Source organism: Watersipora subatra, chromosome 3 (assembly GCF_963576615.1).
Source record: "Watersipora subatra chromosome 3, tzWatSuba1.1, whole genome shotgun sequence".
Taxonomy (NCBI): Eukaryota; Metazoa; Bryozoa; class Gymnolaemata; order Cheilostomatida; family Watersiporidae; genus Watersipora; species Watersipora subatra.
This window is the reverse complement of record NC_088710.1, coordinates 3,687,427-3,709,290: the sequence shown is the minus strand read 5'-3', so window position 1 is coordinate 3,709,290 and position 21,864 is coordinate 3,687,427. Positions and strand designations below refer to the sequence as shown.

The 21,864-nt window shown below is 38.5% G+C and overlaps 1 protein-coding gene across 2 annotated transcripts in view; it reads left to right on the top strand.

Annotated features, from left to right (window-relative positions):
* The window catches only part of LOC137392233 (protein pigeon-like), a 128,770-nt gene that overhangs the window by 84,169 nt on the left and 22,737 nt on the right, over window positions 1-21,864 (top strand). The window contains exons 19-24 of one of the 2 annotated variants that reach the window (XM_068078894.1): window positions 6,188-6,317; window positions 8,009-8,241; window positions 10,886-10,971; window positions 11,910-11,958; window positions 12,175-12,245; window positions 13,306-13,497. In XM_068078894.1, the coding sequence (XP_067934995.1) occupies window positions 6,188-6,317; window positions 8,009-8,241; window positions 10,886-10,971; window positions 11,910-11,958; window positions 12,175-12,245; window positions 13,306-13,497 (761 nt within the window). Of the gene's footprint in view, window positions 1-6,187; window positions 6,318-8,008; window positions 8,254-10,885; window positions 10,972-11,909; window positions 11,959-12,174; window positions 12,246-13,305; window positions 13,498-21,864 lie in introns of both variants that reach the window. The other variant, XM_068078893.1, reaches the window with a different exon arrangement.

Sequence of the window (21,864 nt, the reverse complement as noted above, 5' to 3'; positions counted from 1 at the left end):
GACGACAATAGATAGCATAACGAGTAACAAGGCCAACAATAAAAAGGCAATAAAGAGAGAATAAAAAGGACAACTCATATAATAAAATATTTACAGACATATAAAATATATACAAACAAATAATTACAAGAAGTGTAAAGTGTTGGCCCGGCGTCCATCACACTACTACTACCACAAATATACATTCACCATTCAATCTTCTTCATTATTCATTTTATTTATTATAATTACTCGAACGAAAGAACTGTACGTACAGTTCTTTGCTCGGATTTTCATTGCCTCATCATTCATTCATTGCTTGGCATTCAGTAGTTGCTTCTAGCAGTAGTAGTAGGAGCAGTAGTAGTAGTGTAGTACTAGTATATAATTTTCCGCATCAAGCGCGTTGGTTTTTATGTGTACTCGTCTTCGCGTGGTCGGGTGAAGGTCAGAACGGCGAAACGCTGTGATTGGCTGTTGGTACCGACAAAAATCGTTTGATCGTTGCAATGTAAAGTGGGAGTCGGTGTCGGCACCCATGCGTGAAATGTCGGAGGTACCTGTCTGAGTCGGGGTATTGGCACCTAATCGGAGTCGGTGTCGGCCAGTGTAAACGCACCATTATACAAAGCTCAATATAAAACCTATCGTAGCACTAGTTTATGACAAACACTTCGGGTTTTACTGAAGACCCCGTATCAAATATAGATGCTCGCTACTTTACAGTTTTGTTTCGGCTTGGTCTAGTCGTCAAGTCGTAATCTGATCATGTGACCCAATACTTCGCAAATAATTTCTGCAGCACTTTTCGATTATCACAGGTAACCAACAGGCTTGTCATGATTATCAGACAATGATATGTACTCCTTCGAGGTTAACAAATTAAATGAATTTTCACGGTAAGTTATAAGATATCGCTGCTAAAATAAACAGCATTACAATGACGATAAAACAGACGCATAAGAACAATAGACATAGTTTTATTGAATGCGTGAAGTATATTTGTGAAAATATTTCAATGGATAAGTTTGCAGGAAAGTGTAAACAGAAACCATCTACCACAACTACATCACATTTGATCCGTTTTGGAAAGAGAATCCAAACTATGGCGGTCTCGTGTGACTGCGATTAACTCTTTGTTTTTTAGCTTTTAAAATCTTGTAATCAGATTTCCACATATTTTGCACCTACGACACAATAGAGTAAAACATGGTGAATTTTTTCGTATCAAATAACTGTAATGTGAATTTTGTTGCAAGTCAACCTTTAAGGATGCAGCCTCCAAAGGATATTTTAACGAATGGAAATGGTAACCTCTAATGATTTTAATCGCGGAGAGTTATATCTGGTTTGGATTTAGACTAAGCATTGTTATTTTTGTGATTTAACGTAAGAAATGAGTCTTTGAACTACATTGAATCCGTGTTATTCAAAGGGCAGCTCATTGCTTACCTACGAGCTTTACATTGTATTCCTGTGCATTTGTTTAAAGGGGCAATTTGAAACAAGACAACAGGCAGCATTTTCGTATATATTTTCGTGGTAGTCGAAGTTTTGGATGTGTTCCATTAACCTATCGTGGCAAGTTCACAGTGAGATGGGGTTCATGAGTCTAATAGATCAGTACATACTCAGACATACATGTATTTGAACTAGTGCCGGGCACGGGTAATAAAACTCATTGAACTCGCGGATTTATCTTCTCTCGAGTCTCAGGTTTATCTTCTCTCGAGAAGATGAATAGAAATTTTGAGTGTTTCGATCTTGCGAGTTTGGGTTTTGACTTGCGAGTTCGGGTTTTAGTAAACGAATTTGTCGAGTAGAGTGGAAAAAACTCAGTTTATTGCGCCCTGCGCAATGAAAACTGTTTAATAACTCACCTGTTAACACTGCGAGCCTTTGAATACCGGTCGATAGAAAATAGCAAAAAATAATATATTGAATAGAATTATAATTGCCCTGTAAATTTTAAGATGTGTCCGATGTTTGAAAATTTTAGACATGACACACGTATCAACAAACTCGATACCCGAAAACCCGTTGGCCAAGATGTATTCATGCCCAGCACTAATTTGAACTATTGGTAATGTTTGTCAATAGCAATTCATTACTTGAAATTTTCCGCATCCTTCATATGAATTAAATAATGAAACAGATGCAGTGGTGGTCTGTTTGCCTCATGCAGCCCATTATGTGTATACCAGTTGATTTATATAAGCTCTCATGTTAGTATGTAGGACCTACACTGCACTAAAGACAACCCCAAAGAAACATGTTTATATAACTAATTTGTATCATCAAAATTTGTTATACAATCTAAACCTATACTGATAGTGTTGTTGAACCACCGCAAACATTTTTTCGGTATTCAATTCAGAAATATAACTGGAGTGACTTATGTGGTGTTGGTTTAAAGGCAGTTGGGGTCAATGAAGAGAGCGTAACTGGGCTGTTTTGGTAGAATGAGGTGAACTTACGCTAGGCTATTTCAGGATTTCTTTTGCTATCTCAAATTATCTTTTGTTAGAATTTAATGCAGAACAATCAATGTACAGTCAAACATCAACTTATGAGCGCATACAATTTTTCGACGTTACATAAATCTGAGCAATACTTGTCTCGAGTCATGACACGGGCTGCAACATGTGGCACAGGCTCACGCATGTGACCCCAAAATCTCTTAACACATCCAAGCTTTGTAAGCGAAAGTCAAAAATCTGGTATAAATTATACACTGAAGTTAGTAACTAGTGTAAATTAGAGTAGGGCGATTTCTATTACTTACTCCATCGTTGAACTTCCACATGGCCCAACCTACATTTTAGTATTTGTGATACTTTTTATATGACTGTTTGCTTCAACATATGATAGTGTCGACATATAAAGCAGACGTCGGAACGAACTAGCAGTGTATGTAGAGGTTTTAATGTATAGTAAACTCCACCTGCAGGCATTGTCATTATTATTATTAAATATTATTGTATTGTCATTGTTGAACTTAAAGGTTGACTTGCAACAAAATTCACATTACAGTTATTTGGTATCGAAGGGTTCACCATGTTGTACTCTGATGTGTTGTAGGTGCAAAATATGTGGAAATGTGATTACAAGCTTTTAAAAGCTAAAAAACAAACAATTAATCGCAGCCATCACGAAAACGCCAAAGGTTGAAATCCCTCTCCAAAACACGTCAAATGGAACGTGGTTGAACACGATGTGCTTCTGTTTACACTTTCATGCAACCTCATTCGTCGAAATATTTTCACAAATATACTTCACGCATTCCATAAAACCGTGTCTATTGTCATTACGCGTCTATGTCATCATCATTGTAATGTTGTCACTTTAATCACTGATATCACACAACTTAGCCTAAAAATTAGTTTAATTTTTTAACTTTAGCTCGAAAGAGTGCATATCATTCTCTGATAAACATGAGGAGCCTGTTGGTCACCTGTTATAGTCGAAAAATGCTGCAGAAATTGTTCGAGCCATTTGGCAACAAGTATGGGTCACATGATCAGATTTCGACTAGACGATTGGACCAAGCTGAAATGAAACTGTAAAGTAGCGAGCATCTATATTTGATGTCGGCTTTCCGGTAGAACCCGAGTGTTTGACATAAACTAGTGCTACCTGCTACGAGACCTTATATATTGAGCCTTTTATTAGCCTTTCAATTCATGTGATAACATCCCGTGTCAAAACAATAACCAAACTGTTGGAGTACGTCAGCCAAATAAAGAGATTCAAAACTACAGCGTTTTTGTGATGGCTGCGATTAGCTGTTCGTTTTTGAGCTTTTAATCATATTTCCACATATTTTGCACCTACATCACAACAGAGTAAGACATGGTGAATCTTTTGATACCAAATAACTGTAATGCGAATTTTGTTGCAAGTCAACCTTTAAGGAATTTGTTGGAGTCAGTTGATTAATGGCTGATTCTCACTAGCTAGTTTTTATGTGACATTTTGACTTGCCAATTATTGCTTTTTAAAAACCTGATATAATTCTTTATTACTATTGGTTGTTGTATAATAATTTCTGTTAGCAAATTTCAAAGGTAAACTTATTTTAATCAGAGAAGCGTTAGTTTACTCTGTTGAATTTCATCTCAATATTCATTATAATTTTCTTAATTTTGACTTGAAACACGGCATTCCGTTCTTAGCCTACTTCCACTGATTTACTCCTGATAAGTGTGAGTTCTCTCATGGCACCAAATCTGTTGTCATATCAGTAAGTAACTAACTTAAGGCTAGTCTAGTGAGATATCCTACCGCATTAAAGACTGACTAACCGAGCTGATATAACCACGGTAGTACTCATCCCAAAATGAACATAATTGTAAATTACTTTCGTTCTAAAGAATGGCAAGTTTATTTAGGCCCTCATCACTTTTATTATAGAAATGTAAATAGGACAGAAGTGGCTCTGGGGTTCAAGATTTACTCACTAAAATTCGCAGATTTATATTTTGTGATTTGTTGTCTGTCAATAATCGAATATTCCTATCAGAGCGTAAGGCTGAATACTATATCTCACGTACGAAAATAGATTGATTGTTCAGGGTTTTTCATGGTTTGGATGTTTTCTACGTCGCATGTGTAGTTTTTATGTTGTCCAATGAGGTCACATAATTAAGGTCATTTTGAATCAATTTTTGTGTCAGAATTGAAAGGAATCCTCACAATGGCTAGCTTATTATGTATTATAGCTTTCCAAAATGTTAAAAGTGGATTCATCAGAATAAAACTATTCAGTGAACTTCGGTGGTGTTATAAATCTTCTGAACAATCCCGACCTTGACCTGATGCTGCCAGACACATCAGCCTTTGAACTCAGGCTTTTATTCAGTCCATGCTGCCTGTTTTATTCAGTCCATGCTGCCTGTTCGCAGCAACAGCTGCAGATGTCATGGGCTAAGTTGAAACACTCAAAGCAATAGCAATGTTATTGTCCTTGCACGGATTGTGTCGGTGACCTTTTCTCAGTTCCTTTACCTCAGGGATTTAGAGCAAATATAATTTTCCTTATACTCTTTGCTCTGTTAATGAATATATTTCCTGCTGGTTTAATTGCTTATACAATGGTTAACAGGCTAAACTTGCGAACTTAGGTCAGCTGAATAAGATCTGGCCTGGCCAGTTGAGTGACTGGTTCTGGACTAAGTAGATATCAACGAGTCTGTCATTTGAAGTCCCTCCTAGGAGCAATTTGCTTCCAAGAGTAATGACCATGTGGTCTGAGTTGCCTACAATTTCAACTGTTTTATTAATACACTGTGAGCAGGTGTTATACGCAACATCTTACTGCTACTTGATAGCCATGTATGTGTTAAGGAAAGATATGCGCCAAGCTATGCGCATAGGAGCATTTTCCTTAGCTATGCGCTGAGGAAAACAAAATGACAAGAGGTATTTGCTGCAGCTTTGGTTATACATACAACTAGGGCGGGTCCGCAGGTGCCCTCCTTCTGAAAGTCTGAAAGTAAAAGTAGCAGATTGCCTAAATTTTGGCATCTGGAACAATCATGAATTTGGTAAAAACAAATAATAGATTAATAGTTTGTGTTCGTAATGATATTGATTAGATATTGGTTAGATCACAACCGATCTTCCTAAAGGCCACCTAGCTAGCTTGAAAGGAACTATCTTCAAAATATCTGTTGACACCCGTCTCCCCGTCTTTACTTTTACTATTAGCTCTATTATTACTAGCACGCTAGGAGTTTCCTGCCGCGTACAAGATCGCCCAGTGGAATAACTATGTGTACAATTATTCTTCAATTTATAAGGTGGTCGAGTGATGCAGTTGGTAACGTGTTTGTCTGCGAAATGGAATACATGAGTTTGATTTCTGTGCAAAATAATTAATTTTTTCCTAATGCTCTTAGCATGGCTTTGGAGAAACAGATGAGCACGGCTCTTTTTATAGTAAAGATAAAAGTATTATTTTTAAAAAGAATCCATGGTTTGTTCTTGATAATTTCTGATATGGTGTTTTTTAAAAGCTAAAGAATTAAAGGCTATGATAGCAATCATTTGCAATGTACGTGTTCGCTGTAGAGCAAGGAATAAGCCAGATCTTGAGCTAGTGCTGTCAAAACATCAAAATGCTCTTTTAGCAGGGTTGTACAACTTCTATTTTCTCACTGCAAACGAAGGTTAATAACAGGAAATAGTATGTATATTGCTTATTTAGAAAAGAAAGTGTAAGACGGGAAAGCCCACCCTCATCTCCAGATGCAAGGAAAATGTCAATTCATTCCATCACCGAGTGTCTCCCCGACAGCCTGCTGAACGAAGATGTGAATGAGCAAGTTGTGTCTGGCGTAAGTAGTTTTTGTGATGGTACTAGTAATATAAAGTGACTATAGATTTTAGTAAAACTATTTGAAAATCAGTTACTGCAAAACCTTTATTTGAACGCCATGGTGCCGTATTTTTCAACCGTTCCCTCACAGTGGCGTTATATTAAAGGTGGCGATTTATTTTTCAATTAGCTTGTCAGAATTTTGAGAAGATAAATTTAACCCTTTTACGGGCGTAGCGCTGCTAATGCTGCCAATATCGTGCGCCCTCCTTGGGGTGTAGCGACATTAATGCCGTTGGCCTCAATATTCTCGCTAAACTCTAGTTCATGTGTCAAAGTACCAGATCGAGTCAAACAGAGAACTACTTTGAGGGAAACAAATCTGCCGAATATAGTTTTAAAAAACCGTGAAGTTTTGGAGTTACAAAACGGTCTTTAATACGTCATAACAATGACTGATAGTGCATCATATGCGGTTCCTGAAGAGTATTTTCATCAATCATCAAAATGCTTCAACACTTCACATCAGGTTGTAAACCACGTCATAGACTAATCTGAAACAGTGGATTGGATTTAGACCTTGCTGACTTCGAATCAGAGTGTAGTTCTGATGATTGTGACGGTTGATCTTTTTAGGTACACCGTCACTAAAACCGTGGCAACCACTAAAGCAACAACGACAGAATTAATTATTATTGATGTACTCCGAGTGATTATTAGTACTATTTTGTGCACTTTTCTGCTGATCATTTTCTCTTATGGGTCCGTAAAGATCAAAGAATGTCAAAGTGGCGCCACCTAATAGAGGTGTCATTCAATTAAAGGTTGGCGTTGTATTTTCAACCTTTCTATTTTAGCGGTGTTCTATAAAGAGCTGCAGCCGTTCAAATAAAGGCGGCGCTTAAGTAAAGGTTTTACAGTATTTCAAAGTTGTCTTGAAGTTGTCTCTTTATGTTGTGCAAGCAGAGACAACTATTCATTTTCATAAAAATTAGTAAAGTCGGAATGCAAGCAAAGCAAGCCAAGCAATCAGCTACTGAATATTTATAAAACAAATCATAAAAATTTATATTGCATCAATTTAAGCTATTGAAAGTACATCAAAGACCGGTGCGCCATTTGTGATTTGCCAGTAGAGAAGTTATATTCTTTATTTTCCTTCTGACGTGCCTATTCATTCATTTTTTTCTAATTCTTTTTTAGACATTCTTATCAACCTGAATGAACTTAAATTTCTATCATTTTTTTACTCACTATTGCTCTGAAATATACTTACATCTGTCCATAAACACAGGACATAGACGCAGGAATTAATACGTGGATTATGATGATGAATTTGAGGGGGTTTATGGACAGATGTAAGTATATTTTAAAGTAGTAGTAGTAGTAAGAGAATGATAAAAATTTAAATTGATTCAGATTGATTGATTGATGAGAATGTCTAGAAAAGAATTAGAAAGAAAAGAATGAAAAGGTACTTCAGAAGGAAAATAAAGATTATAATTTTTCACTGGCAAATGGCGCAACGGTCTTTGATAAAAGTAAATGATTGATGCTTATTAGAGATCAATGGTCAAAGTCGTCATGCTGTCAAGAGTATTTTTTAATTTAATTGAGTTTATGAAAGCAATACACTATACAAGTTTTAATTCTTCTCTCTTTTTCTAGCAGTACTGCGTTTTGACTAACCTGTCCCCTCTGTTCTTCCAGCTTGCTGATGCGCTCTTCGAGTACCTCAAGGATTGCTACCCTAGTTACTACTCCAAGGCGTACAGCACCAGGGCTGGCAGACCCAGCCTACCATTTATTGTTGACGTGAAGAAGCAGCAGCGAGAGTTTGAGGTCATGTGCCGAAGCTATTCGAGAATATTAGTGAATCAAGTCAAGGTCTTGCTGTACCACCTCTACAATATCTTGGAGCTCAAAGAGCTCTACAACAAGCAGTACGCTGCGCAGTAAGTACTACTGTGCGAATGCTTTGACTTTCTAATGTTGCACATAACATATTCCTATCACGAAAACTTATCTACTCGAACTTACTGAAGGAGCAGACTGGTTTTAAATTTTAACTTTGCTGTTACCTGACTCACCACCTGTTTTGTAACTTTTAGTTGTCAACTTACCAGAGGTCGATTTTAACATGTAGTAGTCCTGTATGTAGAGACATTACCTCATGTGAACATGGTTGTGTTGTAGTAGTCCTGTAGAGACATTACTTCCTGTGAACATGGTTGTGTTGTAGTAATCCTGTAGAGATATTACCTCTTGTGAATATGGTTGTGTTGTAGTAGTACTGTAGAGACACTACTTCCTGTGAACATGGTTGTGTTGTAGTAGTACTGTAGAGACATTACCTTATGTGTACATGGTTGTATTGTAGTAATCCTGTAGAGATATTACCTCTTGTGAATATGGTTGTGTTGTAGTAGTACTGTAGAGACACTACTTCCTGTGAACATGGTTGTGTTGTAGTAGTACTGTAGAGACATTACCTTATGTGTACATGGTTGTATTGTAGTAATCCTGTAGAGATATTACCTCTTGTGAATATGGTTGTGTTGTAGTAGTCCTGTAGAGACATTACTTCCTGTGAACATGGTTGTGTTGTAGTAGTACTGTAGAGACATTACCTTATGTGTACATGGTTGTATTGTAGTAATCCTGTAGAGATATTACCTCTTGTGTACATGGTTGTGTTGTAGTAGTCCTGTAGAGATATTACCTCATGTGTACATGGTTGTGTTGTAGTAATCCTGTAGAGATATTACCTCTTGTGAATATGGTTGTGTTGTAGTAGTCCTGTAGAGACATTACTTCCTGTGAACATGGTTGTGTTGTAGTAGTACTGTAGAGACATTACCTTATGTGTACATGGTTGTATTGTAGTAATCCTGTAGAGATATTACCTCTTGTGAATATGGTTGTGTTGTAGTAGTACTGTAGAGACATTACCTTATGTGTACATGGTTGTATTGTAGTAATCCTGTAGAGATATTACCTCTTGTGAATATGGTTGTGTTGTAGTAGTCCTGTAGAGACATTACTTCCTGTGAACATGGTTGTGTTGTAGTAGTACTGTAGAGACATTACCTTATGTGTACATGGTTGTGTTGTAGTAGTCCTGTAGAGACATTACCTCGTGTGTACATGGTTGTATTGTAGTAATCCTGTAGAGATATTACCTCTTGTGTACATGGTTGTGTTGTAGTAGTCCTGTAGAGATATTACCTCATGTGTACATGGTTGTGTTGTAGTAATCCTGTAGAGATATTACCTCTTGTGAATATGGTTGTGTTGTAGTAGTCCTGTAGAGACATTACCTCTTGTGAATATGGTTGTGTTGTAGTAATCCTGTAGAGACATTACCTCATGTGTACATGGTTGTGTTGTAGTAGTCCTGTAGAGATATTACCTCATGTGTACATGGTTGTGTTGTAGTAGTCCTGTAGAGATATTACCTCATGTGTACATGGTTGTGTTGTAGTAATCCTGTAGAGATATTACCTCTTGTGAATATGGTTGTGTTGTAGTAGTCCTGTAGAGACATTACCTCTTGTGAATATGGTTGTGTTGTAGTAATCCTGTAGAGACATTACCTCATGTGTACATGGTTGTGTTGTAGTAATCCTGTAGAGATATTACCTCTTGTGTACATGGTTGTGTTGTAGTAGTCCTGTAGAGATATTACCTCATGTGTACCTGGTTGTGTTGTAGTAGTCCTGTAGAGATATTACCTCATGTGTACATGGTTGTGTTGTAGTAGTCCTGTAGAGATATTACCTCATGTGAACATGGTTGTGTTGTAGTAGTACTGTAGAGACATTACCTTATGTGTACATGGTTGTATTGTAGTAATCCTGTAGAGATATTACCTCTTGTGAATATGGTTGTGTTGTAGTAGTCCTGTAGAGATATTACCTCATGTGTACATGGTTGTGTTGTAGTAGTCCTGTAGAGATATTACCTCATGTGTACATGGTTGTGTTGTAGTAGTCCTGTAGAGATATTACCTCATGTGTACATGGTTGTATTGTAGTAGTCCTGTAGAAACATTACCTCTTGTGAATATGGTTGTGTTGTAGTAGTCCTGTAGAGACATACTTCCTGTGAACATGGTTGTGTTGTAGTAGTCCTGTAGAGACATTACCTCATGTGAACATGGTTGTGTTGTAGTAGTACTGTAGAGACATTACCTTATGTGTACATGGTTGTATTGTAGTAATCCTGTAGAGATATTACCTCTTGTGAATATGGTTGTGTTGTAGTAGTCCTGTAGAGACATTACTTCCTGTGAACATGGTTGTGTTGTAGTAGTACTGTAGAGACATTACCTTATGTGTACATGGTTGTATTGTAGTAATCCTGTTGAGATATTACCTCTTGTGAATATGGTTGTGTTGTAGTAATCCTGTAGAGACATTACCTCTTGTGAACATGGTTGTGTTGTAGTAATCCTGTAGAAACATTACCTCATGTGTACATGGTTGTGTTGTAGTAGTCCTGTAGAGACATTACCTCATATGTACACGATTGTGTTGTAGTAGTTCTGTATAGACATTACCTCGTGTGTACATGGTTGTGTTGTAGTAATCATGAAGACTTGCATAAAGCATTGCTTATGTTTGAGCGATACCAGTTGGCAGTTGAAGACCTTGGCCTCCCCTTGCCCTCAGGTCAGCCTTGTCTCAACAATCTTTGCATTTTCTTGGCAAAATATCAGTAAAGTCACACATTTTTTTGTTAGTATTCATCTCTGAAGATTGTTGAATCACTTTCTTTTAATGTCTTCGTGTTCTGCTTTAAATCAGTCGGCATTTCTTTGAGAATTTTTTATTCAAAGGTCTCAAATAATGGAGTTGTCTGCTCTAGTGAAGAACTATCATTTTTGCGCATGACTCTGTAGTATGTGTAAGTTACACATCAGGATTCTGTTTTGTGATACCTTGTATGCTCACTAATCTGATTATCTATCAATATCTATTCTATTTATTTCAGATCAACTTCCCCTTGTATTATACTATATTATAATGAAACTTTCAAATGGGACTGTGTTCATACAACATTGCATTCCTTCTGGTTTAACAACCGACAACTCAAGTCATATGTAAATTAAGCCAGGATCTTTTTGGGCCTATTTTTAGTAAATCTGGTTCCATCATAGCTCACTGTATTTGACATTTAGTTGTATAGTTGCGTCTGCTTAATATGAGAGGACACAAGTCTTTGGTGAGACTTATATAGTTGCGGGTCATTAACTATAGAGTAGTATAATATGTATATGATGTTTGAAGATAAATTAGACTGACAACTTGTGGTCTCTGAGGTGAGAGATACTTCCTTGGATGATGTTGACCAGCTCTGGTACTCACCCAGGCTTGTCAACCCCTCCTGACTAACAGTTTATGCTCAGGAATGTACGAGATTTATCTTTTTGACTTTGTATCGTATTATCATTTACCTACATCACTGAAAAACTCGCTGTTAGCTAGTTATTGGTAATGTGAATAATAATATTAGCGTTTGTAATTTTAGTGCTGTTTTTCATGTAAATCAGTAAGCGAGAAATGGTGTCAATCATTGCTGCCTGTTCTGCAGTTTACCTTTGTTGTAGAATTCCCAACGCTGCTGACAACACTGGCATACCAAAGCCTTCATCCAGTGTGAGTATGTCCCTTTCTTGTGTAGCTATACGGTGATGCTCAATACGCCCAGCTAGCTCCTTGCTACTCAGTCTAGCGTACTCGCTAGTCATATCCTGTTTGTGGTTATTATGTTGTCTTCAAGCATCAGCTTTCTATACATCTGTGTGTAACTAGATTAAGTGCAAGGTGACACAATTCCCAACTTGCTCATTTTGTAATCCTCGTACCTTACAGAGAGTTCATGCAGTATGTGAACAATGGCATGGTTGAATTGACTGAAGATTTCCTGGAGGTACTAGCTGTAGGTGAGTCATGTGACTACTCAGTCACAAACGTCTGCAGTAACACTCTGATGCCTAACCGTGTATATACGATCTGCACTCAAAAACAATGAAGAGGTGATCATTGACTCTGCTAGCCGTAATGTTTTAACAATCACATGTAATGGTGCAAAACATGGTGGCCATTTTGTATCTAATCTATCTCAGCTATAAATGTCTTTAACATTTTTAAGCGTAATCTTGTATATAGAATCAGGTCCCCCGATCCTAGACAGTAGACAGTATTACTAACTTTCCATTGACTTTAAAAGCACTTAAGATAACGCAATACCTTTTTAACTTAATATGCTTGTAGAACACAATAAAAGAAACAGAAATCAAATAAAGTAAATAGTTTTTTCACACTCTTTCAAAGATATGGTCTTGTAGAGAGATATCTGAGAAAACATGATGATTGCAGTGCACAGAATCTGATAAGTGTGTATATTTGTTATGAATAGAAAATAAATAGTTTTATTGTAAAGCTTTTGTTGCTGAGGAGAAAAAACTTTCTAACGTTGTCTATTTTTGGAATGTCGTTACCAAGAATTTCAATCAGTGTCTCATTAGACGCTAATGTTCTGTCAGCTAATTTTCATTTCTCTATTGACTGGAGACTTCCTCGGTATTTTGGCGATATTTCCAGAACTAATTGTTCAATTGACTCCAAACTTGAAAATTAAACTAAAAACATATGATGCACAAGGAGACCAGAATTTCACAATCTCGCATAAACAGGAAAAAAACAAAATGAAACTACACAGATGAGTTTACTCGAATGTAGGATTAGGTGGGAAGACAACTCCTCGAATCATATTGGCCCAAGGCTTCAGTCTTAATTTTAGCATATTGCAACTCATTCCATTCTAGCCTGTAGACTGGAGTCCAGTAACAATCCTGGTTCGTAATGAACTGCATATAGTCCAACTCACATCTACAGCAGTTAGCGGGGTAGCGGGGCGGTTGTAATGATCTGCAGTTGTCTTCACACTACAAACCTTTGTTTTGAGCTGAGTCTACGTATTCTAAACTGGTCATTTTATAGATAAAACTCCAAGCAAGGCGATTGTCAAGTGCGAGTGTCTCGCAAGGATGCCTAAAGAACAAGCTGTGCACTGGTCCCACAAGCTGACCGACTCTCCTCTGGTTGGTGGCACCGCCACTCGACTCGTAGCGGATGATATCTTTGCTCGATACTGTAGCTCTACAACGCCTAGACCAAGAACTCGATCTAAAGGTACATAATATTTTACAATTCTCTCTCCCAGTCTATTTCACTTTCCTTATCGGTGTCTATCACTGCATTTAAGTTCGCATACTGCCAAGCAAGCTGTATTATGTATGCATGAGGTCTCTCTCCTTCTCCTCTCTCTTTCTCTCTCTCTCTCTCTCTCTCTCTCTCTCTCTCTCTCTCTCTTTCTGCTCTCTCTCTCTCTCTCTCTCTCTCTCTCTTTTTCTCTGTGGCAGTATGCAGAACTCACTGGCGTGACTTCTGCATACTGCCAAGTAAGCTGTATTATTCATAATTTCTTTGCCAATTTTTCATCATGAAACATGTTATCTTGGTTGCTTTCAATTGACCTTGAAACTAGAAAGTTTGTACCTGAGCGTCAGCAAATGAACAACAACATATAACAGTAATATATTTCAGCACCCTGATTTTACTAACTAGCTTGTATAAAATCTACCTGATTCACCAAACACTCTCAGACTGGCTTTAGCAATGCATATATTGCTTTTGATTATCTCCTCCTGTAAATTGTAAGTTTTAAAAAGGTACGGTGTGATGAGTATCATTTTAGCTTTCAATTCGTGTTGAAATTTATTTTAAGGACAGGGAAATTGTCTGCCATGCTGTAACCAGAGCTTTGTGTGTACTACAAAGTGGTAAACCTTTAGGTTTGCTCATATAGTTCTGGCAATTTGAGGAAATTCAGATGTGGTGGCAGTGTTTCCAATAGGTGGAAAGCCAACAACCGATCACAACTGTTTTTGCTACTGCATTACATTGGAAGATGATTCTTTCAATGTCAGAACTCCTACTTGCAGTTCTAAGAGTGACATGATTTTAAAAATGACCTAAAATAAGTAAAAATAAATAAATTTAGTAGTTATACTTGTCATGCCTCTCTTTGACATCTCTGAGGTGTTTCTGTAGACGGACGATATTATGCCAGGTGAGTTAATAAGGATCTGAAGCAATTATCAAGTTTAGCTAGACAACAGCTAGTCCACTTTCCTTACTTTTCTCAATCTGCTGTTCTTTAGTTTGCGAAAATAATGTTTTAAGAAGAAGCACTGGTTTTCTGCCAGAGTCATGCAGTACATTGGCTTATGAAAGATCAAGCTACGATTTTAGCACAAACTGGAATATCAGCTTTGCTAAATTTGTCAACATCTCAAATGGGAAAGATGAAAACGATGTCAATAATTTGCTGTGCTTTACTGAATTTGGGGACGGTATCATTCAGTCACAGAACAGTCTGCTGTTGCACTCCAAGTTCCTCGGCTGCCAAATAAACATGTTGATCTCTGTAAAGGTGTAGCACTATTTGTATGCAATCACACTGCCGCAGTATTTGGATTATGTAGCTCTCACTTAAGATACTACAGTAACATTTCTCTAGACACGCTGAAGAGGTTTCTTCTGTTTAAATCCATGTTTATGGTGAACTAAGTTGAGGTCCTGTTTCTGTCTCTTGGAAACTCAAATTCTATACTTCAACTGCATAGCTTTATGTAAATATACAAGTTGTCTCCTCTCTTTCAAAACAACTGTATGAACACATAACTCCAATGAGTTAACCTTCTGATCTGCATTTGTACACAACTATTGATAAGATTGAGTAATCGAGTGCTAAATTGAGGCTGAGACTTGTAATTGTCTCACCTTGGCTAATGGAATGACCATTTGTTAGAGTTCCATTGAGTAGAATGCAAAACTTGTAATATGTTGGTTCTAAGTTGCTCAAGTAAGGAATATTGCTTGGAGAATTGAAACGCAGTTTATTGTTCGCAGGTTTAGACCAGAAGAGAAATTTTCAGTACAAGACACGTAGTTATAAACAAAGCTGATAAAGCAAAGCTGATAAAGCTAACACACAGTATAATACAAAGCTGATAAAGCTAACTCATAATATTATAATTAGAGCCACGTGATTAGTAGAGTTAGAAGGCGCGGATGCATAGAATATACATAGAATGTTACATCCTTCCCCTAGTCGTGATATCGAACTGGTTTAACAACTGCACGTCCTGATCTAGTCACTGTCACAGGAGTGTCAGTTGCGGTGGCGGAGTTGGCGGGTGTTGAGCGAGCTGGCGGGTCACCTGGCTTGTCATCTGAGGTGGTAGACATAGTAGGTGGTGGCGGAACCACAGTATCAGCGAGATCAGGAGTCGTTACGTGTAGCAGGTGGCGACGGTTACGTCTGTATGTTTTGCCGTTCTGCTGCACAACATGCGATCGGGGGTTGGCTGTTCCGACAATAGTGGCGGTGGTGTCACAGAAGCCTTTGTCGGTCTGCATACGCACGGTATCACCTGGTGTGAGTGTCGGGAGTGTAACAGCAGAGTGATCAGCGTATGATTTCTGACGAGCACGCTCTTGTGACAGTATGACCCCCATGATTGTGGGTCGTAGGAGCGTCTCGGCTGTTGGTATCGGTGTGCAAGTTCGGCGAGATATGTTTCTCTGAGCTGGCGAGCCCATATCCTTTCTCGGCGTGTTGCGTTGGTTAAGTAGAGCCATGTAGATGTCTCCACTCTCCTTGAACGTCTTCTCAAGCAGGCGTTTGGCTGTCTGAACAGATTTCTCTGCCAGACCATTGCTGGATGCGTGGTAGGGGCTAGATCTTACGTGTTCGATATTCCACGCTCGCATGAACTTTCTGAATTCCTCTGAGCTGTACGGCTGACCACAATCTGATATTAGAGTCACTGGTCTACCAAATCTTGCGAAATAGGCTTTCAGTTTCTTAATCACCGTCGCTGCAGAGGTGTCACGAAGTGTGTCGATTTCATACCAGCCTGAGTATGAGTCTACAGTCACCAAATACGTAATCGATCTCCAGTAGAACATGTCAGTGGCTACGATGCTCCACGGTTGCGACGGTACAGGGTACGATAGTAACAGTTCTCTCGGCTGGTGATTTCTGGATGTCTGGCATATACTGCAGAGAGCTAGTGCTTTGTCGATGTCACTACTCATGCCTGGCCAGAATACAATGTCGTTGGCACGTTGCTTGGTTGCTTCGATGCCAATATGTCCTCGATGGAGCTGCTGGATATAGTCGTCTTTAAGCGATTGAGGTACGATAGCACGCTCACCTCTGTAGACTACAACATTCTCAACAGCGAGTTCATCACGAAATGCAAAATACGGCTTGATATCTTTGGCTACACTGGCTTCTTTTCTGGGCCATCCAGCCAGTATGAGTTCACTTATCTTACTGAGTACTGGATCACTGGTTGTGGCTTGCTGTAGCTCGAGATACTTCTGGTCGGTTATCGGTGTTACGGCGAGTACGTCGAAGTCTATCTGTTCGTTATTGTCATTGTCCGGTAGATAGGCGCGAGACATTGTATCAGCGAGGTATAGTGTCTTGCCCTTCTTGTATATGATGTTTAGACGATATGGCTTCAGCTGTAGTAGCATACTCTGAAGTCTCTTAGGCGCTGCGGATAACGGCTTATTCATAATCGATACGAGCGGCTGATGGTCGGTTTCTACAGTAAAGTCTCTGAATACATGGTCTCTGAATCGGTTGCAGGCGAATCTTACGGCCAGCAGTTCTTTTTCTATTTGAGAGTAGCGTTTCTCGGTATCCGTCATAGCTCGAGAAGCGAAACTGACGACTCTGTTGTCCTGAAGACAGGCTGCCCCCAGCCCAGATTGCGAGGCATCGCAGGTAAGTGTCACTGGCTTATTGACGTCGTAGTAGGTAAGAGTCGTTGCATTAGCGATCTCATCTTTTATGGCCTTCAGCGCTTGTGCCTGCTGTGACTCCCAGGTCCACGCTGTGTCTTTACGGAGTAGGTCATTTAGTACGGCGGTCTTCTCACTCAGGTGCGGTATAAACTTGGCGAGATACTTGACCATGCCCATGAATCTCTGTAGCTCTACATTTTTTGGGCTTGGCATGTCGGTGATTGCCTCGACCTTAACAGGGTCAGGTTTCAGTCCCTGATCAGTTGGTACGTGCCCTACATATTGGACTTCTGTTGTCTTGTACTTGCATTTACGCGGCGACAGTTTGAGGTTTATCTCCTGCAGTCGTGTCATTACTCTCCTGACGTTGGAGTCATGTTTATCCTCAGTCTTACCAGCTATAAGAATGTCATCCATCATTATTTGGCACGGATAGTCGGTCAGCAGCTGTTCTATAGCGCGCTGATATATGTCTGAGGACGAGCAGAGTACCATCGGCATACGCAGATATCGATATTTGCCAAACGGTGTACCAAACGTGGTAAGGTATGACGAGCTCTCTTCTAGTGGTATATGGTAGAAAGCTTCTTTCGCGTCAACTACCGTAAAATGCTTAGCTCCAGGTATGTTTGCTGCTACCTGTTCGATTGTCTTAAGTGGGTGATGAGGTCGTTTGATAGCCTTGTTCAGGTCACCCGGGTCAATACAGATACGCACGTCGGTACTGTCCTTCTTGGCGGTTACTACGAGTGCGGATACCCAGTCGGTAGGTTCGGTTACCTTGGTGATCATCCCGCGATCCTCTAGTCGGTTTAGAGCTGCTTCTACTTTGTCACGTAGAGGCGCTGGTACAGAGCGGACAGGTCGAATGACTGGTGGTACTTCCGGATCTATCGTTATCTTGCAGTTACATGGCAGTGTACCTAGTTTGCCATCAAATAACTCTGGATAGTCTTCTAGTAGCTTGGCTGGAGCCTGCGGCTTTTGCTCTACTTCGAATACCTCCTGACTAAGTGTTACAAGTCCTTATCGTATACTATCACTAAGTCCTAGTAGGCATCTGGCATCACTATCGACTACTTCGAATCGCAATTTCGCCTGAGGGTGCGGTATAACTACAGATCCTACTGTTACTGTCTGAGCACCTCCAAAGCCTAGTAGCGTGCTAGTACGTGATCGGTCGATTTTACTGTGTAGTCTTATACGGCGTACTTGATCGAGCGAGATTACATTCACTTTTGCACCTGTGTCAATCTTAACCTCTAGCGTGGTGTCATTGACAGTAAAATGAGTTCGTATATCTCCACGATTGTTACACGGCAGTGATACTGTTTCGATGCGGAACTCTTTGTGACACGATTCTGTGAGTTCATCTACAGTTCCTGGCTGCTTTGCACCTGACCTGCACAGCTTTGCATAGTGATTGAGTTTACCACAATTGTTACATTTACGACCATACGCTGGACACTGTTTCGGTGGGTGCCGTTTCCCACAGTTACGGCATGACGAAGTGTTATGACTACTTGCAGTTCTGGTCGCGTTGATGATTTAGCGTGATTACTACTGCAGTTAGTGTTACTGTTACTCAGGTGTTGCGTATACGATTTGCGTTTTACTACGTCTACGATCGGTTTACTGAACTTGGCTGCGTTCTGCTCTGAAGACTCGTATATCTGACAAGTTTGTATAGCTTTGGCTAGTGTTAGGTCACTGTTTCTGAGTAGTTGCTTACGTACATTATCATTACGAATACCGGATACAATTCTGTCACGTAACAACTCATCTTGCAAGTCTCCAAAATTACATTGCGCAGCTTTAGTTCTAATGTCTGCTAAGAAAGTTTGGAACAGCTCACCTTCCTTTTGGCTGCGTGCATTAAATCGATGGCGTTCTAGAATGACATTGGTGATCGGCCTGCAGATTTCTCTGAACTTCCGCTTTAAAGTTGCTACCTGCTCCCTTGTTTCTTGAGGTACAGCTACAATCCCACTCCTGACACCATGTAATATGTTGCTTCTAAGTTGCTCAAGTAAGGAATATTGCTTGGAAAATTGAAACGCAGTTTATTGTTCGCAGGTCTAGACCAGAAGAGAAAGTTTCAGTACAAGACACGTAGTTATAAACAAAGCTGATTAAGCAAAGCTGATAAAGCTAACACACAGTATAATACAAAGCTGATAAAGCTAACTCATAATATTATAATTAGAGCCACGTGATTAGTAGAGTTAGAAGGTGCGGATGCATAGAATATACATAGAATGTTACAAAACTCTAAATCATCTCAGCTTTGGCAGAAGTCTTTTGTAAATGGGTAACTCTAGTAGTCAATGCAACAGGACTCAGATGAGATTCCTAATGTAAAGCATTCTGTCTTGTCTAACTGTTGGTAAGGTAGGAGTAGAATTTTAAACAAACTGCAAAACTATTTCAAGGATTAGACTAAGAATGGTCACAGACAGGTGCAATTAAAATTACCTATTGACTATTTATTGATTCTAATACCCAGTGAAATTTGTGACAGTAAAAATTGGTAATCAATTGACAATCAATTCACTTAATCACAAACTAATAACTAATAAAGAAAATCAAGCAATCCAGTAATTGCATTATTCAGAAAGGCATAACAAAATGTTAAGAAGTATTAAATATTTAACTTATGTTAAATTAAATAAAGATTTGTACCTCTATTTAATCTACTAACAGCACTTTATACTATGGTAATATATTACCAGATTTATGTTGTGTCGTGAAGATTTCAAACTAGCCGACTAGCGTTGCATCAGTACTTTTCCAAACAGTAGGCCTATTCTGGGTCGCTATTGGTCAAACAAATGGACCAACAATAATAAGCTAATCCATATCCAGTAATCCCTCATCCTCGGACAGAGAACTTGGAAAATGAGACCATTAAATATGAATTCCGTAAACATTTGATGTCATGAACAGCTACAAAGTTCAGCTAAATGTTGAAATTGCTGGAATATAATCATATTTATCAGATCAAATTTGCTTTGTCATTGTTACATTGAAATTCAGAGAGACTTACTAAAGTGGGTTTTCCAGTAAATGTGGCCCGGTGTAATAGTTGTTAGGGTGGGAGTTCCGAACCTCACAGTATGAATTGCTCTGATAGCTATGTTTATGCATGAGAGTTTGATTTGTAGCGAATCCTGTTTTGAATTTTATTCATACAGTAGTCCTATATTAGATTGATACTTGCAAAGGAATAAAATTGAGTTTAACCTCTAATAATATGTTATGTTTAATAAACTTGTACTAATTCGGCTAGTCAGTAAGCTAGTGCTATTGATCTGCGAACTATACCTTGTTCATGAATACCAATGTACTAAGGGATAAAAATCAAAGTATTTTATATAAATAAACATGCTTCTAGATTCTGCCAGATTTCCAGCGCAGGAATAAATTTTATTATTTTCATTTTACGCTTTTGACTAGACCCCGTGGATTATTGTTATGACACCGCCACATAGAAGCACCTTGAAAAAGTAGAAAAGCTGTGGTCTTACCAAATACAACTTGCTGCTTTAAGTATCCAATAAAGTTAACGCACTTTATATAGACTGGGGTTTAATATCATATGGTGTCATCATCTTAGCATTCTTCAGTTTGAGTCTTCTTTCTTTTATCGAGTTATCACGGATCTATGGATAGTTCTATTTATTGGCAGACATTCATCCTGTTATATTTTCCATCCAAATATTTTTGCAAATTGTTGTGAGGGTTGCTTTATGGAGAGGTCATATTAGTCAGTGTTCCCTCTGCTACATAAGATGAATAATCAATACTCGATACATCTATGTCTATAAGTAATTGGATTCAATTCGCTGAGCAGCATTAGCTCTTCCTGTGTGATGACATCTTGCAATTGAGTGTTTCTTACTTTGAATCCCTTTGGCCAGCTTCAAGCTCTTTTTGTGTTTTACTTCCTGTTAAGTGCTGATCCTGTTAAGTGCTGATCCTGTTAAGTGCTGATCCTGTTAAGTGATGATCCTGTTTTTACTTTTCCCACTTGTTAAACTTGACCAAGATATGCGTGTCCAATGATAGACCTATACCCAGTTATTCATGCTGCGATATCATTGATCTCCTTTTCATGTGTCAGTCTGATATCATCATTTTCTTGTCATCCAGTCAGCTTATATAAAAATAATACATTATTATTTAGTAAAACCATCTGAATAGCTATATATTATATACAATATATATTATACATAATATATATATTATATATATATATTATTGATTTAAGTAATTTCATCTGATAGAAAGAAGTCTGATTGGCTCATATGTTGAACTTTTATTTACTGCTGAATGTGTACGGAGTTGTCTTACCATTCATATAAACCTTGAGTCTCATTAACCATGATCACTTCATTATTGTGTTGCAATGGCCAGTTATTCATAGCATATTCCGATGTCTGAAAACAGTGATAATAGTATAGTAGTCATATATAAAACTGGACACAAATCCCAGATTTTCATCTTTGAAGAAATGTTTTTTACAATATTCATTCTAAAATGACATGAGTACTTTTTGAAAGTTTATACTGCTAGTGATATCCTGTTTGTATGCGAAGATGTGTGTTGCAATTGTTTCCACAACTATACATGACAGGTTAATATAAAGACAATTAATCTATCACGACGTTACTT